This window comes from Lithobates pipiens, unplaced genomic scaffold (assembly GCF_037356315.1).
Source record: "Lithobates pipiens isolate NorthernLeopardFrog02 unplaced genomic scaffold, aLitPip1_a1.2 Scaffold_16, whole genome shotgun sequence".
Classification (NCBI taxonomy): domain Eukaryota; kingdom Metazoa; phylum Chordata; class Amphibia; order Anura; family Ranidae; genus Lithobates; species Lithobates pipiens.
In genome coordinates, this window is record NW_027507748.1 from 498,825,904 (window position 1) to 498,843,909 (window position 18,006).

Genomic DNA, 18,006 nt, shown 5'->3' on the forward strand with positions numbered 1-18,006 from the left:
CTCCATCCATCCATCCCTGTGTGTGTGTGTCTCCATCCATCCATCCATCCCTGTGTGTGTGTGTGTCTCCATCCATGTGTGTGTGTGTGTGTGTGTGTGTGTGTGTATCCATCCATCCCTGTGTGTGTGTGTGTCTCCATCCGTGTGTGTGTGTGTGTGTGTGTGTGTGTGTGTGTGTGTGTCCAGCCTACCTGTGTCCCGAGCCTCCGTCCCGTGCCTTGCCTCCTTGCCTCCGTCCCGTGCCTTGCCTCCGTCCCGTGCCGTGCCTTGCCTCCGTCCCGTGTCGTGCCTTGCCTTGCCTTGCCTCCGTCCCGTCCCGTGCCGTGCCGTGCCTTGCCTTGCCTCCGTCCCGTGCCCTCTTCGTCGGCGCCTCGGCGGCCATTGTAAAATTCAAAAGCCGCGCCTCCGCCTTCGCCTGTGATAGGCGGAACACTGAATTTCCCAGCAGCCTGTGTTCCGCCTATCACGGACATCGTATCATCCTCGTACGAGGATGATACGATGTCCGTGATAGGCGGAACACAGGCTGCTGGGAAATTCAGTGTTCCGCCTATCACAGGCGAAGGCGGAGCCGGAGGCGCGGCTTTTGAATTATAGAATGGCCGCTGTCTGTCTGCTCGACACGCTGATCGAGCGGGCAGACAGCGATGACTCGAGTATAAGCCGAGGGGGGCACTTTCAGCCTCAAAAAAGAGGCTGAAAATCTCGGCTTATACTCGAGTATATACGGTAAGTAGTTCCGTTCTTTCACTGACCCAGTCACATGACTGCTCTCCTCACGATTCATGGATGGTCATGTGACCGCTCTCCTCAAATCTAAAGCAACACTCGGAGGAGGAGAGCGGCCGACAAGAAAGGAGCCATTTCGGTATTTTAGAAGCTTCATTTAACTATGAGTGACACAGGAAGAGCGGTGTAGGAGGGGCTGGCAGTGATTTTTTTTAATTTTCTTTTCCTTTTTTTTTTTTTTTCCTAACGTTGGACTATGTTGGCAGTGCTGTCCCAGGACCAAGAGAGGTGGGGCAGATGGCCTGACACCACCCCAATGTGTGGCACCTGGGACGGATCGCTCACTCCCTGCCCCCCTGTTGGTAAAAACAAATATCGGCGTATAACATGCACGCAGTGTGTTATACGCCGATAAATACGGTAGTTCATGAGGGTAAACGGATTTGATATATTAATTTTTTTTTTTTTTTTTTTTTTTTTTTTCAGTGGACGAAAATGTGCTGTACTTTTAGTTTAGTTTTCATCACTGTAAAAATGAAATCTTTGACAAACTTTTTCGTTGGCGAAATTTAACACTGGTCCTGACCTCAACTTGATAGAGCACCTTTGGGATGATTTGGACCAGTGCACAGTGAGTGAGTTTGGGGTGGAGGAACTTGACTGGCTCGCACAGAGTCCTGACATCAGCCCGATAGAACGCCTTTGAGGATGATTTAGAGCAGGGACTGCGAGCCAGGCCTTCTCTCCAACATCAGTGCCTGATCTCACAAATGCGCTTCTGGAAGAATGGTCAAACATTCCCATAGACACTCCTAAACCTTGCGGAAAGCCTTCCCAGAAGAGTTGAAGCTGTTATAGCTGCAAAGGGTGGGGCAACTCAATATTGAACCCTACGGACTAAGACTGATGCCATCAAAATTTCATGTGCGTGTAAAGGCAGGTGTCCTAAATACTTTTGGTAATAGTGTTATTTGCTACTATATAGATCTTCATTCCAGAGTCGGTGAAAGATGAGGTAGGTCCTGTCCACTAGGGTTCTTTCTGTTTAGTGAGGACTACATAGTTGAAGGTAAATACAAAGGAAATTGAATAAGAAAATTGTATAATGTATGGGCAGTTAAATGCTCGAGTGGAGCTTTTTGGGAATTTCTATCACGCATTATACTTTGTCTGCATCACAGGTGGATAGCAGCAAGGAATCCGCAGAAGCTGCATGTGATATTCTTTCGCAACTGGTAAATTGCTCCCTAAAAACTCTTGGACTTATTTCAACTGCAAGACCAAGCTTTATGGATCTACCAAAGGTAAATACTGGTGTTTGTTTTGAAAACCGGTGATTTTCATTTTCTTCTGCTAAACCTTACTTGGGTGCAGTCATCACTTTTCTTTACAGGAAAAAAATCCTTAACGTAATATCTAAACCCAAGAACAAATGTTTAAAGTGGAGCTTTACCCATAAAAACCTAATTAAAAATAATGTGCTTTAGCAAGGAACATACTGTGTACATTCCACATTAATATCTATGCTACCAAAATAGTGTGTGCTGTAAATTGCCTTCAGCATTGCTTCTGTTTCTTCTTACTGGAGGCTGCTTTTTGCAGAAGCCCAAAGTCCCAGCTGTGAACCATATAGTGGAACTAAACCAATCAATTTACCAGTTTCAAAAAACAGTTTGATTTGATTGTGTCCTCAACCAAACTGTCAAACCATCAAATGGCTGATGTCATAACTGATCACATGTGCAGCACCATGGTAGTTGCAGATCAAGCAGAAGCAGCTTCCTTGGCTGTAAAGGATAGGTAGGAGGGTTTAATTCTGTTTTAAGGCTGTCAGCAGATTGGCTTTTACAAACTCAGCAGTGCCTAAAAAATGCCTAAAATTGGGAGCAACTGAGCATGTGCACAGCAGGGTGAGACAGTGAATTACTGGATTTTAAACAATATAGGCTTATTTTAAATGTTTTACATAACCATACCTGCAAAAAGGACAAGCCTGAAGTGAACTAGCAGGACTTTAATTTTCTTACTAAAGTTCCACTTTAACCACTTCAGCCCTGGAAGATTTTACCCCCTTCCTGACCAGAGCACTTTTTACAATTTGGCACTGCATTGCTTTAACTGACTAATGCAGGTCATCCAATGCTCTACCCAAACTAAATTTTGCGTTCTTTTTTTCCACAAATAGAGCTTTCTTTTTTGTGGTATTTGATTACCTCTACGTTTTTTATTTTTTGTGCTATAAACCAAAAAGAGCGAAAATTTTGGGGGAAAAATTATATATTTGTTTACTTTTTACTATAAAATATATCCCCCCAATTTAAAAAAACAAAAACAAATTTCTTCATCAGTGTAGGCCAATATGTATTCTACATATTTTTGGTAAAAAAAATTTGCAATAAGCGTATATTGATTGGTTTGCGCAAAAGTTAGTGTCTACAAACTATGGGAAAGATTTATTGCATTTTCAATATTTTTTTTTTTACTATTAATGGCTATGATCTGCGATGTTTAGCGGCATTGCCACAGACAGATCGGACACGTTTGACACATTTTTGGGACCATTGACAATTGTTCAATGATCAGTGCTATAAAAATGCACTGATTACTGTGTAAATGTCACTGGCAGGAAAGGGGTTAACACTAGGGGGTGATCAAGAGATTAAATGTGTGTTCTAACTGTATGGGGATAGGACTGAGTAAGAGAGGAGACATATCACTGTTCCTACTTACTAGGAACAAATGACATGTCTCCTCTCCTCTGACAGCTCAGGGATTTGTGTGTTTATACACACAAATCCCCACACTGGCACTCATGCATGCGATCGCTGCCGACCACACACAGCGGATCATACGTCTGATGGCCAAAAAGGGGAAGGACGTACCCATATGAGGGTTTCGCCCAGGGGAGCCATTCTGCTGGAGTATATGTGCTTGAGCTGGTCGGGAACCGGTTAATATATATTGCAGCTTACCAGTGCCTAGATGTGGTAGCTGCAATAGTTTTGTGTTTTTTTTTTTTTTTCTATTAACATTTTTAGCAAGTACAAAATTTTGTTTTTGGTTCTGCCAGAAAAGAAATGTCTCATCACTTCCTATGCTCTGAACTGTATGCAATATAGATGGAGAAGAGGATACGTTTTTAGTGAAATTGGAGACAATGCTGCTTCCTCCATAGCTATAGTGCTTTATTTTTCAGGATTACCAGATAAAAAGAAAAAAAAAAGAAATGAAGAGCAAAACTAATGCAGCCACCATTATATAAGGACTGATAAACTGCAATATCTTGTACCTGGTACTTGTATGGTTATAGGCATTGTCATTTTAAAGCAGTAACACACTCTTGTTTTTCTTTCTCCTGCATAGTCACACTTCATATCTGCACTTACTGTTGTGTTTGTTAATTCAAAATCCCTCTCCTCACTTAAAATTGATGACACTCCAGTTGACGATCCATCTCTGAAAGTGCTAGTGGCAAATAACAGCGACACATTGAAACTTCTGAAAATGAGCAGTTGCCCACATGTTTCTCCTGCAGGTACGTATGTGGACAATATGCTTGATTTAGTTTAAAGCTGATCTCCATGTTTCATTTCATTTAACTATAGTTTGTTTGGACTTCCCATATAGCACTGTAAGTAGTAGGAAGCTGATGCTACATACACCATGCCCAACAGGCACATCTGTTTGTGAAGGAAGTAGGTCATTTGGGCCAGCTTGGCCCATACAAACTCTTTAAAGGCACCGTAAACATGGAGGTATGCTTTAAAATGATTGAACGTGTTTGTAAACTTCAGAAAAAGGAGTTTTAGGAAATTACTTTTCCATGCAAGCTCTCTTTTTTTTTTTTTTTCATTTACCTGTCGATCTTGCTGGTAAGAGACTTTCTGTCCTAGGGTGAGTGCTGCTGTACATCAACAATTCCATACATTTGTACAGGGCTCCACATTTATTTTATTTTTTTATTAATAAATAAAAAATATATATATATTCATAAATTTTATGAATTTCAGAATTTTTAACAATCATTAATGTAATGAGTCTATAGCTTTATTTCAATAAATTTTAACGTAAAATAGTTGTGTAAGAAAAATACAGAAAAATATGAAAACTGAGGAACATCGATATCAACAGAGATAATCATTACTTCAGGCACGTTCCCTTGGTGGGAAATTATCATGTTGCATAGAATGCAGTCTTTCAACTTTTACAAAATACGGTAGTAACAAAACCCAAAGGACACCCACATAATTGTGGCAGTCGGTGAGCAAATGTGACATAAAAAGTGTAAAGGGGACAAATAAAATAAAAACAAATAAAATAAAAGGTGAAAGGGAAACAATACAAGGGTCTCATGAGAAGGGAGGCCAGGACTGAGTTGGGATGGGTGCAGTAGGCCAGACTGCTGGGTTCCATGGGATAGAATTATGCACTTATCCTACATGTATAAGTTGCGATAGGCTAGTTTGTCCTCTTGTAATGCGGTAAGCTTTTTGAAGAACATAGTTTGAGAGACCATATTCTGATATTTTTTCAATGGATGATGGGGACTTCCACACTTTAGTAATTGTCCTTTTTTTCTGCTGTAAAGGTAGGCATTACTAGCAGCAATCAGATGTCTTGAAAAGAAGAAATTCTAATAAATTCTTCTGGTGTCAACTACCCAATGCCTTATGTTATAACTAGGGTTGCACTGATACTAAGCATTTACAGGAGTACCGGTACTCGTGCCAATGCTCCGATACCTGAAACCGACACTTTCAGATTTGTTTTTTTTCAGCTGTCGTTGGGATTTCCCCACTGCAAGCTGAATTTTAAAATTAAATAAAAACGGCGGCAATTATCGGTTGTTAAAGAGCAGGGTCAAACGAAACGAAGTCCCAGCAATTGCAGCTGCCAAAATAAAAAGCTGGGCAATGTTTATCAACAACATTGCTCAGCCGCTGAAACAGAAAAATACAGAACCGAACAATGTGTTTCTTTTTATCTTTCTGTTTATCATGTAAAACGGGGATAAACTTTTGATCAGCAGATGAAGTCAGTTTAAAGCAACCTGTCAAGTTTTTTTAAATTTTTTTTTATATATATTAAATGTTCCTCTGTTTAACCCCTAGTTTAAGACAATTATCCTTAATTAACTCCTTATTCCCCTCCATTTAATTATTCATTTCCTGATTATTTTTTTCCCACTGCTATTTTATTAATAATTAAAACTTTTTTTTTTTTTGCTTTATTTGTTAATATTTTGACACCTTTAACATATATTTGCACGTTTTCACATTGAAAAAAAAAGCACAAAATAGGAAATAAAATGTAAAAATATTTTAATTAATTTGTAAATAACTTTTCAATGCTTTGTACCATTGCTGACAGCTGAAGTGTAAACAAAACAGTTGCAGTAGGTATCGGTAATTGGTATGAGCCAGTACTAAAAAAAAGTGTCGGTACTCATTGCAAGAATGGTATTGGTGCATCCCTAGTTATAACTGCTATATGCAGGTCCAAAATGTTGGTACTGCTGGGCACTCTGACCAGACATGTCAAAAGGTGCTCAGAGAGAGGTAGCCTCTAAAAAGTGTTGCAGTACAGAAGGGAATTGCCTTCTATATGAAAGAGGGGACCAAGTGCCATTTTTGTAGAATTTATGACCTTCTGCTATATTGTGTGTTTTTTTGTTTTTCCCCTATAATAATCTATGCAAATCAGCTAAAACGTTTTAAATATGATTACAGGAATCTTGTGCGTAGCTGACCAGTGTCATGGATTGCGAGAGTTGGCATTGAACTATTATTTGCTGAGTGACGAGCTCCTCCTGGCACTGTCTTCAGAAAAGCATGTTCGTCTGGAGCACTTGCGTATTGATGTTGTCAGTGAAAACCCAGGACAAACGCACTTTCACACCATTCAGAAAAGCAGCTGGGATGCTTTAATAAAGCACTCTCCAAAGGTGAACTTAGTCATGTACTTTTTCCTTTATGAAGAAGAGTTTGATCCTTTTTTCCGTTACGAAACACCAGTTACACATCTGTACTTTGGAAGATCGGTAAGCAAGGAAGTGCTTGGCCGTGTTGGCATGACATGTCCCAGATTAGTGGAGCTTGTTGTATGTGCCAATGGACTTCGTCCACTTGATGAAGAACTGATCCGCATTGCAGAGCGATGCAAGAGCCTGACGGCCATTGGACTTGGAGAATGTGAAGTTTCTTGCTCTGCTTTTGTAGAGTTTGTTAAGATGTGTGGTGGCCGTTTGTCTCAACTTTCCATCATGGAGGAAGTATTAATACCTGACCAGAAGTATAATCTGGAGCAAATTCATTGGGAAGTATCCAAGCATCTTGGCAGAGTCTGGTTTCCAGATATGATGCCTACTTGGTAGGATTTGAACACGCTTCGTTTCCAGTGGGTTTGTGGAAGAGCACCTTAAATCTTCAATATATTGCATGGCAAGCTAATAAACGCTTCTACCAGTTTCCCTTCTTCGTTTTTGCTTTATTTAAATTTAAGTGTGTAGGAATTAATGTATTCAGTTCACACTAATTAATTTGGTATATCTAGGGACCATCGCACAGCTTTTTTTTTTTTTTTTTCTTTTTTTTTTTTCTGTAGGTTGACTTAAAATATACTTGTGTGAAGGCTGGGCCAGAGACATGTACTTTGCTCAGAGTCATTTTCAATGATTTTGCTTTAAGTATTCAGCTTTGTACAAAACAAAGTGTTTTAAAAATGTATACACTTAATTTGTAGACATCTTTTCTGGATGTGTATTTTTCCAAAGGCAAAGGGCACCTTTTGTACTTACATGATGCATCTGTCATTTGTATGTACTTAATAAATAGGCCCTACTTTCTTGTCTCATAGTTCTCATTTTCATATTAATCCCTGGTGGAATGAAAATCTCTCTTATGTCTCAGAACATTGTGTACACGCTTTTCATTTCGCTTGCATAAGAAATTGTAGGTTTAAATGTGTAAGAACTTTAGAAAAGTTTAAGAATGCTCTGATGTATTGTAAGTATAAAAGTATATTTGTCTCTAAACCAGACATGTCATAAGTCTAACTGAATTTTACAGTATGTATGTATATATATATATATATATATATATATATATATATATATATATATATATATATATATATATATATATATATATATATATATTATCTATCTCTCATTGTCTTTCACTTCCTACTCTTTTTTCACATTGCTTTTACTTGATGCAATACAATACTTTTCCCACATTGGCATCTTTTGTCAATATATTTTAATTCAAATCCATGTTAACCACTTCATTACCAGGCACTTAAACACCTTCCTGCCCAGACCAATTTTGAGCAATTGCACAGTCATGCTACACTGTACCCAAATGAAATTTTTATAATTTTTTCCCCACAAATAGAGCTTTCTTTTTGGTGGTATTTGCTCACCTCTACGGTTTTTATTTTTTGCTAAGCAAATAAAAAAAAATAGGTCACCGATGAGGTGGCACCAGTTAAGTGGTACTGAGGTGGCATTGATGGGCACTGATATGTGGCACTAATGGGCGACATGGATGGGCACTGATAGGTGGCACAAATTGGCACTGATAACTGGCATGGATGGGCACTGATAGGCGGCATTGTATTATATTGTACTGATGGATGCCCATCAGTGGCAAACAATAATGCATGCCAATCAGTGATGCCCATTGTGGGCACTGATTGGCATCCATTGTGGGCACTGACTGGCATACCTGGTGGTCTAGGGTGGCATACCTGGTGCTGGGCATCCCCGGTGGTCTGGTGGTCCAGTGTGGGCATCCTGGGGGGGGGGAATCTGTGCTGATAATCGATCAGCACCCCCCCCCCCCCCACCATCAGAGGAGCAGCCGATCGGCTCTCCTCTACTTGCGTCTGACAGAAGCGAGTGAGAAAAAGCCAATCAACTGCTCTTCCTATTTACACTGTGATCAGCCGTGATTGGACACTGCTGATCACGTGGTAAAGAGTCTCCGTCTGAGATGCTTTACCAAGATCGTAGTTGCGGGGGGTCAGACTGACATCCCGCGATGTGCGACCCCGGGGGCGCGCAGCAGCTTAATATCCTGATCACGTCATATGACGTCCGGTCAGGATATTAAAACCACTTTGCCACCGTCATTTTGCTATATGACGGAAGGCAAGTGGTTAATGAATGTTGATTTTGCCAGCTCAAATTAGCAGTTACTGACTGACTGAAAGAATAATCTAAAGACCATAGACAGGGAAAGATTGGCAGATGGTACTTGTATGAAGGCACAATCTTGAGACAAACATTGTGAGCATGACTGTCTCAAAGGATGTGGTAAGTGGACTGCTTAAAGTGACACTTTAAAGGCTGCTGACACATATACAAGTTTCTGTTGAAGGGGTGTACCCCTGTCAAGACACACTAGGACAGCAGGGGGATATCGCTGTACTAACATTGGATAGTTAGTACAGCTGCTCCTCCTGAGCTGTCAGTTTTTTGTTTAACCCTGCAGGCTGTACTAGGCTTTACTGATGCTACCCTTGCTGTAGCAGTTCATTATGCCATTTGTCCAGAAAAACCTTGTAGTTTTCTTCACCCTCTGATACGAGACAGAGGTATGTTGGAATTTGTAGTTGCAACACAGCTGGAGTGCCAAGGTTGCCTAACCAAGTTCTAAGGAGTGTAAGAGGCTTTCTGTATTAGGCCCTGTACTGGCCCTGATGTCACCAAGGAGTCTGGCTGCTGCTGGTGAGTGGAATCGGTGAGATCCAGTGCTGCTCACAGGTAGAGAAAATGCAAGTTGTTCTTTGCTGTCACTCACAGGACTGCAGGCTGGAGACCCTGGTGGACCAGGAGGGGGAAAGAAACAGTGCAGCTTTAACGGAGTGTTAAAAAAAGGCATCATTGTTTAGGCTCATCTGCACATGGTCAGGGAGCAGTAAAAATAGGCGGTTGAACCACAATTTTACTTGCCACAATCTCTCCCTTGCCTAAAACAGCAGCTGGAGGGATTGTACACTTGCAGGGGGCTCATCATTTCTACCCCCTGCTGTGTTTGGAGGGCAACAAGTAGAATTATTTAAGTGAATGGCGTTGCATTGCAACCATGTTTGGGGAGAAGTTTTTGGGGTTAAAACAGGCAGTGAGGAGGCACACACATCGCCTCTCGGGGATCCACCTTGGATCATTTTCAGAGGGACTGCAGAGGCTGATACCAGTGAAAACAAGCCTTTATTGACATATAGGCGTTAACTGTAGGTCTGTTGTAGACAATACAAAATTCAGAGCCATGGCAACTGTAATATTTAGTTGCATCTGTTAAAAATGTTCCCTTGTCACAGTGATGCGATTTGTCAGAGTAGAGTTGACAGGTATTACCACTTGTGCATTTCAGAGTATGTTATTTGACAAGTATATGACATTTCAAAAGTGTCTGATAGTATGTGGATGAATTAGTCCACTATTTAAGACAGCTATCACTTAAAGGAAGTTTCCATAAATCAGTGTCCTATAAAGTTGTCATATTAACCCGTGATATTCCTTATCCAACTGGAAAAGAATGGAGGAAAAAAAATCAGATTACCGTATGATGATCAAACTTTGTATACCTCAATTATCACTAGGTTCAACCAGGGAGCTGTGAGATTTTTAGGATTTTTACAAAGTTCATTAAGAACCAATGGCACTTATGTACTGACAGTTGTACATATAATAAAACGATCATTTATTTCAGCTTGTTTAACCACTACTTCAATACCAGGTACTTACACCCCCTTCCTGCCCAGGCCAATTTTCATCTTTCAGCGCTGTCGCACTTTGAATGACAATTGCGCAATCATGCTACACTGTACCCAAACACATTTTTTTATCATTTTGTTCTCATAAATAGAGATTTCTTTTGGTGGTATTTGATCACTGCTGGAGTTTTTATTTTTTGCGCAACAAATAACAAAAGACAAACAATTTTGAAAAAAAAAGGTTTTCTCTGTTTCTGTAATAAAATTTTTGTAAATAAGTAAGTTTTCTCCTTCACTGACAGGCACTGATGAGGCTGCACTGATGGGCACTCATATCCGGCACTGATTGGGTACTGAATGGCAGCATTGGTATGCAGCACTGATGGACACTCATAGGTGGCACTCATATGTGACACTGGGCACAGAAAGGCTGCACTGATGGGTACTTATGGGTGGCATGGATGGGCACTGATGGGTGGCAAAGAGACAGTGATGGTCATCACTGATAAGGAAACCCCTGGCAGTCATTAGTACTGCTATTACTGACTGGCACCATTTGTGGGCACTGGCATATTTTGGGCACTATGTGGCATCCCTGGTGGCATAGCTGGTCATCCATCCCTGGTGGTCCAGTGTGGGCATCTGCCGGGGGGGGGGGCTGCACTAATAATCAGCGCAGATCCCCCAACGCCCCCCTCCCCGTTAGAGCCGCTGATCGACTCTCCTCTACTCGCGTTTGCCAGACGCAGGTGAGAAAAAGCCAATAAATGTCTTTTCCTGTTTACACTGTGATCAGCCATAATTGGACGTGGCTGATCACATGGTAAAGCGCCTCCGTCAGAGGCTTTTTACCAAGATCAGTGTATCTATGCGTCAGACTGACACGCCGCACCACTGATCACCACGATGCGCGTCCCCAAGGGCGCACGCCGGCTGTTATCCTGTAAGACATCATATGATGTCCAGTCAGGATAACTGAACCACCACCGGCCATCATTTTGCTATAGGCAGGGCAGGAAGGGGTTAAGCACTAAGCTGTGATCTGGACTATGTAATTCCCAACAAACACCACAGGGAGTAGTTCTTGAGTAAATACTTGGTAGGCATAAGGCCCCAATAACACCTGGGTGTTTCGGGATCATGACAGAATTTCTGCAAAATGCAGGCTCAGGTGCCATTATTTTCAATGGCACCTAAAACGCATTCCGGTTTTGTCATGAGATTCCGGCTCCTTTTTGGGTGACAAGCTTCAAACGATTTGCCGAACGATAAATCGAGTTTTAGGTACCATTGAAAATAATGGCACCTGAGCCTGCGTTTTGCAATTGTAGTGTATTTTGAGATCACAAACAGAATTGCAGTGATCCCAAAACTCCAAGGTGTAAATGGGGCCTATGAGCCTATTATTGTTTGTTTTGATGCAGTAAGACTCTTGCATTTTGCTGCATGAAATCAAATGTCAATTATAAATCCTATTCTTATGTGTCTCATTCACATCTATGTGCTGCAGTTTAGTGAATGACAAAGCAAAACCCTAATGGCCCATTTACTCCTACCTATGTGTGAAATCACACATGCTGCATACACACTCAAACATATAGTATTAACATGCTGCAGTGGTTTGATAGGATCCTGCGTAACGTCCCAGCGAGACACTTTGACCTGTAGAACTGGGAATGGCTTTGTCATAGGGAAAAGAGATATAACGCAAGGAAAGGGGGGGGGGGGGGGAGGTAAAGGACCAGTAAAGTGGGAAAATTACCCTGATCAGAAGTTTACATACCCCAGTTCTTAATACCGTGTATTGCCCCCTTTAATATCAATGACAGCTTGAAGTATTTTGTGGATGAGACTCTATCTTCTCAGATGGAAAGGCTGCCCATTCCTCTTGGAAAAAAGCCTCCAGTTCTTGTAAATTATTGGGTTGTCTTGCATGAACTGCACATTCTGAGATCTCCCCAGAGTGGATCAATGATATTGGGGTCAGGAGACTGAGATGGCCACTCCATAACCTTCACTTTATTCTGCTGTAGCCAATGACCGTTCGACTAGGCCCTGTGTTTCAAGTGTCTCCTTATTGTGTATCTTGAAACAGCCACACCACATGTTTTCAGAGAGTCCTGTATTTCACCTGAAGTTGTGCGAGTTTTTTTTTTCTTTGTATCCCAAACAATTTTCCTTGGCAGTTGTGGCTGAAATTGTATTTGGTCTACTTGACCATGGTTTAGTTTCAACAGAACCCTTCATTTTCCACTTCTTGATTAGAGTTTGAACGCTGCTGATTGGCATTCTCAATTCCTTGGATATCTTTTTATATCCCTTTCCCATTTTATACAGTTAACTACCTTTTTCCACAGATCCTTTGACAATTATTTTGCTTTCCCCGTGACTCAGAATCCAGAAATATCAGTGCAGCACTGGATGAAAAATTCAAGGGTCTGTCAGGAGTCTATAAACTCATTGAACACACACACGCACACACACACACACACTACAAGCAAACAGATCACAGGTGAGGATGGTTACCTGTTAATAGCCATTCAAACTTTTGATCAGGGTCATTTGGGTAGTTTCTGTTGCCATTATGATTTAAAAAGATTAAGCACAGTTAATTGATAAGAAATGGCCTCAGCCAAACCCTAACCATGAGTGAAAGAAAAGCTTTTGTGTTATTCATATTCTCTGAAAAATGGCCAAGAAATCATAAATTCTGCCAGGGTATGTAAACTTATGAGCACAACTGTATATACACACATTAACTTCTATTTGTATAGGCTTAGAGATTACGTGATCTATTATCCTTGGTACAGAACACACTTGCCCACCAAATAATGACAGTAGAGAAAATAAACTTGCATGTAAATTGCTTATGATAGTACCCACAATTGCAGTGTGTATATTAGTCAAACTACGTGTGTAAGTCAGTTTATAGTTATTCTAAGCACTGTGGTTTAGAATACTTTTTTTTTCTATAGTGCCTTATGAGCGTGATACCCTTCTCTGACATCTTAAATACCTGTATCTGTGTACATGATACATTTCTATAAGATGCTTTAAGTATATATTGCTTTCTTTTGGGTCTTTGTTTCTTACTGTGCATGTAATTACACATTTTATGTTCACTTTTATTATATTTACCGCTAGAACACCCACAACATCTTCACACCAGTATGAGCATGGCTTTATGTTTTTTTTATTTTATTTTTTTTTTTACAATATTTTGCTCTGTGGGTTTGTAAAGATTTGAGGTAAATCTAGTGGCATAGTTGATCGTTTAAGGTAGTATTAAACCTGTTTTTAGCATTCTAAACTTAACATGTTAAAGTGGTTCTAAAGGCTGAAGTTTTTTTTACCTTTTATACATTCTATGCATTCAAGTAAAAAAACCTGTGTGCAGCAGTCCCTCCCAGCCCCCCTAATACTTACCTGAGCTTCCTCTTGATTCAGTGATGTGCACAAGAACATTGTCTCTTGGAACTCTCCCTTCTCATTGGCTTAGACAGCACTGGGAGAAAATGCCAATCACAGCCAGACAGCCAATGAGGAGAGAGGTGGTGGGGCTGAGCCGCGGCTCCGTGTCTAAACAGACACACAGAGCTGCGGCTCTGGAATGCACCTGCTTGGGTGCCCCATTGCAAGCTGCTTGTTCTGGAGGAACTCTACAGGAGGGAGGGACCAAAGAAAAGGGTCAGGGCTGCTCTGTACAAAACTACTGCATAGAGCAGGTAAGTAAGTTTTTTTTTTTTTTTTTTTTTTTTTTTTAATATCACTTTTAAAACAGAGTTCCGCCTGGTGAAAAAAAAAAAACGCAAATACAGCAGCTGCTGACTTTTAATATAAGGACACTTACCTGCCCAGGGAGCCCATGATGTCCTTACCTGAAGCCAACTTGTCCCTTGGCTCCGGGTGCAGGCGCCAACATCCTTACTAAGGGAAACAGGAAGTGAAGCCTTGCAGCTTCACAGTTTGTCTGTTTCCTACTGCGGCGGACTTCCCAAACGGAGTGATCCCTGGATGAGCTAATTTGATCTCTATAATTTGAGATCCACCCTACCTGGTAAGCGGCACTGTTTATTACATTATCCAAACAGAAGTACCAAGCCTTATCTGAGTGTTCAACATCACGGTTTATTCATTGAAGCACGTGTGGACTTTAACCACTTGCCCAATCCTGGCCGTCATATGACATCCTTGACTTTGTGCTGGTATATCTGAATGATGTCTGCAGCTATAGGCATCATTCAGATATTGGCTTTTTCAGCCATGGATTCCCTACACCATAAGAATGATCATAGAGGGTTGATCATTCTTATGGGCTGCAAGAGGGGACGTACCCCGCAACCCTCCTGTGCTTCTACCGGCTCACTGCTGGCATCGGTGAGTTGGAGAACGGATCCGCTGGCCCCGAATGTTTACCATAGAGATTTCCAGCAGACCAGATGGTCGCCGGAGTCTCTATGATGGATCTACGATGGGTTTCTACGATCGTTCGAAGGCCGTTCGCGATGTTATGATGGCACGCCCGGCCTCTGCATTCAAACAAATGGCGCTGCCTCAGATAGGAAGCTGAGACCCTTTTTTTTTTTTCTTTTTTCTTTTAGCTGTCCTAGCCTAGAGGTGAGATGTGGGGTCTTATTGATCCCATATCTCACTGTCAAGCGGACCGATCATGCCATATTCCTATTACAAGGGATGTTTACATTCCTTGTAATAGGAATAAAAGTCATCAAAAAGAGAATTGTTTTTTTAATGTGCCCCTGTGTTGTCGTGCTTGCACGCAGAAGTGGACGCATACCTAAGTCCCGCCAACATATGAAAACGCTGTTTGAACCACACATGTGAGGTGTCGCCGCGAACGTTAGAGCGAGAGAAACAATTCTAGCCCTATACTTCCTCTATAGCTCTAAACATGTAACCAGTAAAACATTTTAAAAGGTCGCCTATGGGGATTTTTAAGTACCGAAGTTTGGCACCATTCCACAAGTGTATGCAATTTTGAAGCGTGCCATGTTGGGTATCTATTTACTCTGTGTAACTTCATCTTTCACATTATGCAAAAATTGGGCTAACTTTACTGTAAAGTTACACACTTGTATTGTAATGTCAATCAGATAAAGATCTCCATGCTTGTGCAAACCTTGCTTTATTCATGTCAATTTGCTCTATTCTCTACAGGTAGTAGTGTGTGCTTTATGCTGGCAAATAACTGGGATGAAAAGGTGATTACATGAAAAGTCCAGTGCACTAAGCCTAATAAACATACTCTGTGGATGGACAATTACAAATATAACACTGGTTATTACTTTTGTCATTTGCAGACAACCGCCTAAACCTAAAGTGGTTGTAAAGGCAGAAGGGTTTTTATCTTCATGCATTCTATGCATTAAGATTAAAAAAAAAGCCTTCTGTGTGCAGCAGCACCCACTGTCCAGTTATGTCCATGAGTGCCTCAGCCATCCAAGATTCTCCCTCCTGATTGGCTGAGACACAGCAATGCCTTTGCCTGCCGCTGCTGTCAATTGAAGTAAACTAGCCAATCAGGAGAGTGTCAGAAACCATGGATCAGACTGAGACAGAAGTACAATTAAATCTCACTTGTTTAATAATAACAATCAAAAGGTAAACAGTCAAAAACATAGCCAACGTTCAGGGCCGGTTCACACAGCGGGCGATGCGAGGCGACACGACTCGCCTCGCCTCGCTCCCGCAAGTCGCCCCCGTTCTGTACAATGGAACCGTTCTGAGAGGAGCGACTCGAGTCGCTCCGACTCAGAAAAAAGGTTCCTGTACTACTTTTGGGCGACCTCGGGGCGACTTGCATTGACTTCTATACAGAAGTCATCTGCAAGTCGCCTCTGAGGTCGCCGCAGGTCGCGGCGAGGCAAGTCGGAGACGCCTCGCCTGCTGTGTGAACCGGCCCTCAGGAACTGGAACGGATCGTCAGACAAGCCAAAATATCAGGGAGCCAGAGATAAGCATAGTAGAACAGCAAGCAGGATCTGGTGCTAGAAGGAATGTCAGCCAAGCAAGTCTTTAACAGGAACACAGGAGAGCGTCTCTAGAGATGTGGCGAAGGCAGAGATCATCTAGGCTGGATGGCTTAAGTAGGCAGGACTGACGGGCAGGATATCATCAACAGGTGAGTCACTGTGGAGAGATAGATAGGAGCTGGCAATTAGCCGATGGTTGAGCCCAGCCTGACAGGGAGAAAGTGAGTGGGGCCAAGGCGAAGCTCTGTGTCTGAATGGACAAAGGGAGCTGTGAATCGGCTCAGGTGGCCCCATAGCAAGCTGCTTGCTGTGGGGGCGTTGAACAGAAGGGGAGAGACCAGGATCACAGAAGAGGGACCTGAGAAGAGGAGGCTCTGGGCTGCTCCGTGCAAAGCCACTACAACAGAGCAGGTAAATATAACATGTTTGTTACTTTTATAGGAAAAAAATTAGAACTTTTACTTTAACCCCTATCACCAAAAATCATAGCAGCAGGCAACTTTTTTTTTTTTTTCTATTTTACATACAATTACGGTATTTCCACTTCCTGGTTGCATGAGACACTGGTTATGTAACCTTGACTTCACAGATGCATTCTTGGAAGTTCCTGTCACATGTTCCAGGAGGCCGACCCAGATTTACAGGAAGTAAAGGGAGATGGATTCCTCTACCCTAGTGAAAATAGCCACCATGAGAAGAATGGGGAGGTAAAGAAAAAAGGTATTCAAAAATATAAAGCCTACAATTATCTATAAGTATCTATCTGTAAATTGCCATTACTAAACATTTCTAAAGATGTCTTTGTTAATCTTATGAGGGTAAAGTTCCTCTTTAGTATACTACCACTGCAAATCAATGCAAGGCTTAAGGCACAACTCTGGACAAAACAAGAATTGAAGCTCCCTTATTTCTCTTACCACTAAAATAGAAATTGGCTATGGCCATCTTTTTTTTTTTTGTTTGTTTATAAACTCAATTTATTCTGTATGTTAACCTCCTCCCACCCGCCCTATAGCCGAATGACGGCCTTAGAGCGGGCGGGTTCCTTCGCCTGGCCGTCCCTGGACGGCCTGGTGTTTACTTCCGCAATGTGCGCCGCCGGGGGCGCGCATCGCGGAAGTATTGTATTCGTCGTGTCTCCCGGAGACAGGCAAATACAGATCGCCGTGAAGCTTTGATTGGCCGTTCACAGCGCGATCGCAGCTGCCAATGGGAGATGATTTCATATGTAAACATATGAGATCATCTCCCATTGCAGTGTCTCTCCCTCCTCACACAGAGACAGCATGTGAGGAGGGAGAGCGATCTGTGTGTCAGCCCCAGTGCCAGTGTCAGCCCCAGTTCCAGTGCCATCTGTCAGCCCAGTGCCATCTGCCAGTAGTGCCAGTGCCACCTGTCAGTGCCTGCCGTCAGCCCCAGTGCCACCTGCCAGCGCCACCTGCCAGCCCCAGTGCTGCCCGTCAGCCCCAGTGCTGCCCGTCAGCCCCAGTGCCGTCCGCCCCAGTGCCACCTGCCAGCACCAGTGCCACCTGCCAGCGCCAGTGCCACCTGCCAGCGCCAGTGCCAC

The 18,006-nt window shown here is 42.2% G+C and overlaps 1 protein-coding gene across 1 annotated transcript in view; it reads left to right on the forward strand.

Annotated features, from left to right (window-relative positions):
* FBXL3 (F-box and leucine rich repeat protein 3) overlaps positions 1 to 7,196 on the forward strand; it is a 31,750-nt gene extending 24,554 nt beyond the window's left edge. Inside the window, exons 3-5 of the mRNA XM_077483094.1 lie at positions 1,911 to 2,033; positions 4,093 to 4,264; positions 6,459 to 7,196. Of these exons, the coding sequence (XP_077339220.1) occupies positions 1,911 to 2,033; positions 4,093 to 4,264; positions 6,459 to 7,102 (939 nt within the window). The 3' untranslated portion in view covers positions 7,103 to 7,196. The remainder of the gene's footprint in view (positions 1 to 1,910; positions 2,034 to 4,092; positions 4,265 to 6,458) is intronic.
* Positions 7,197 to 18,006: the final 10,810 nt, after the last annotated feature.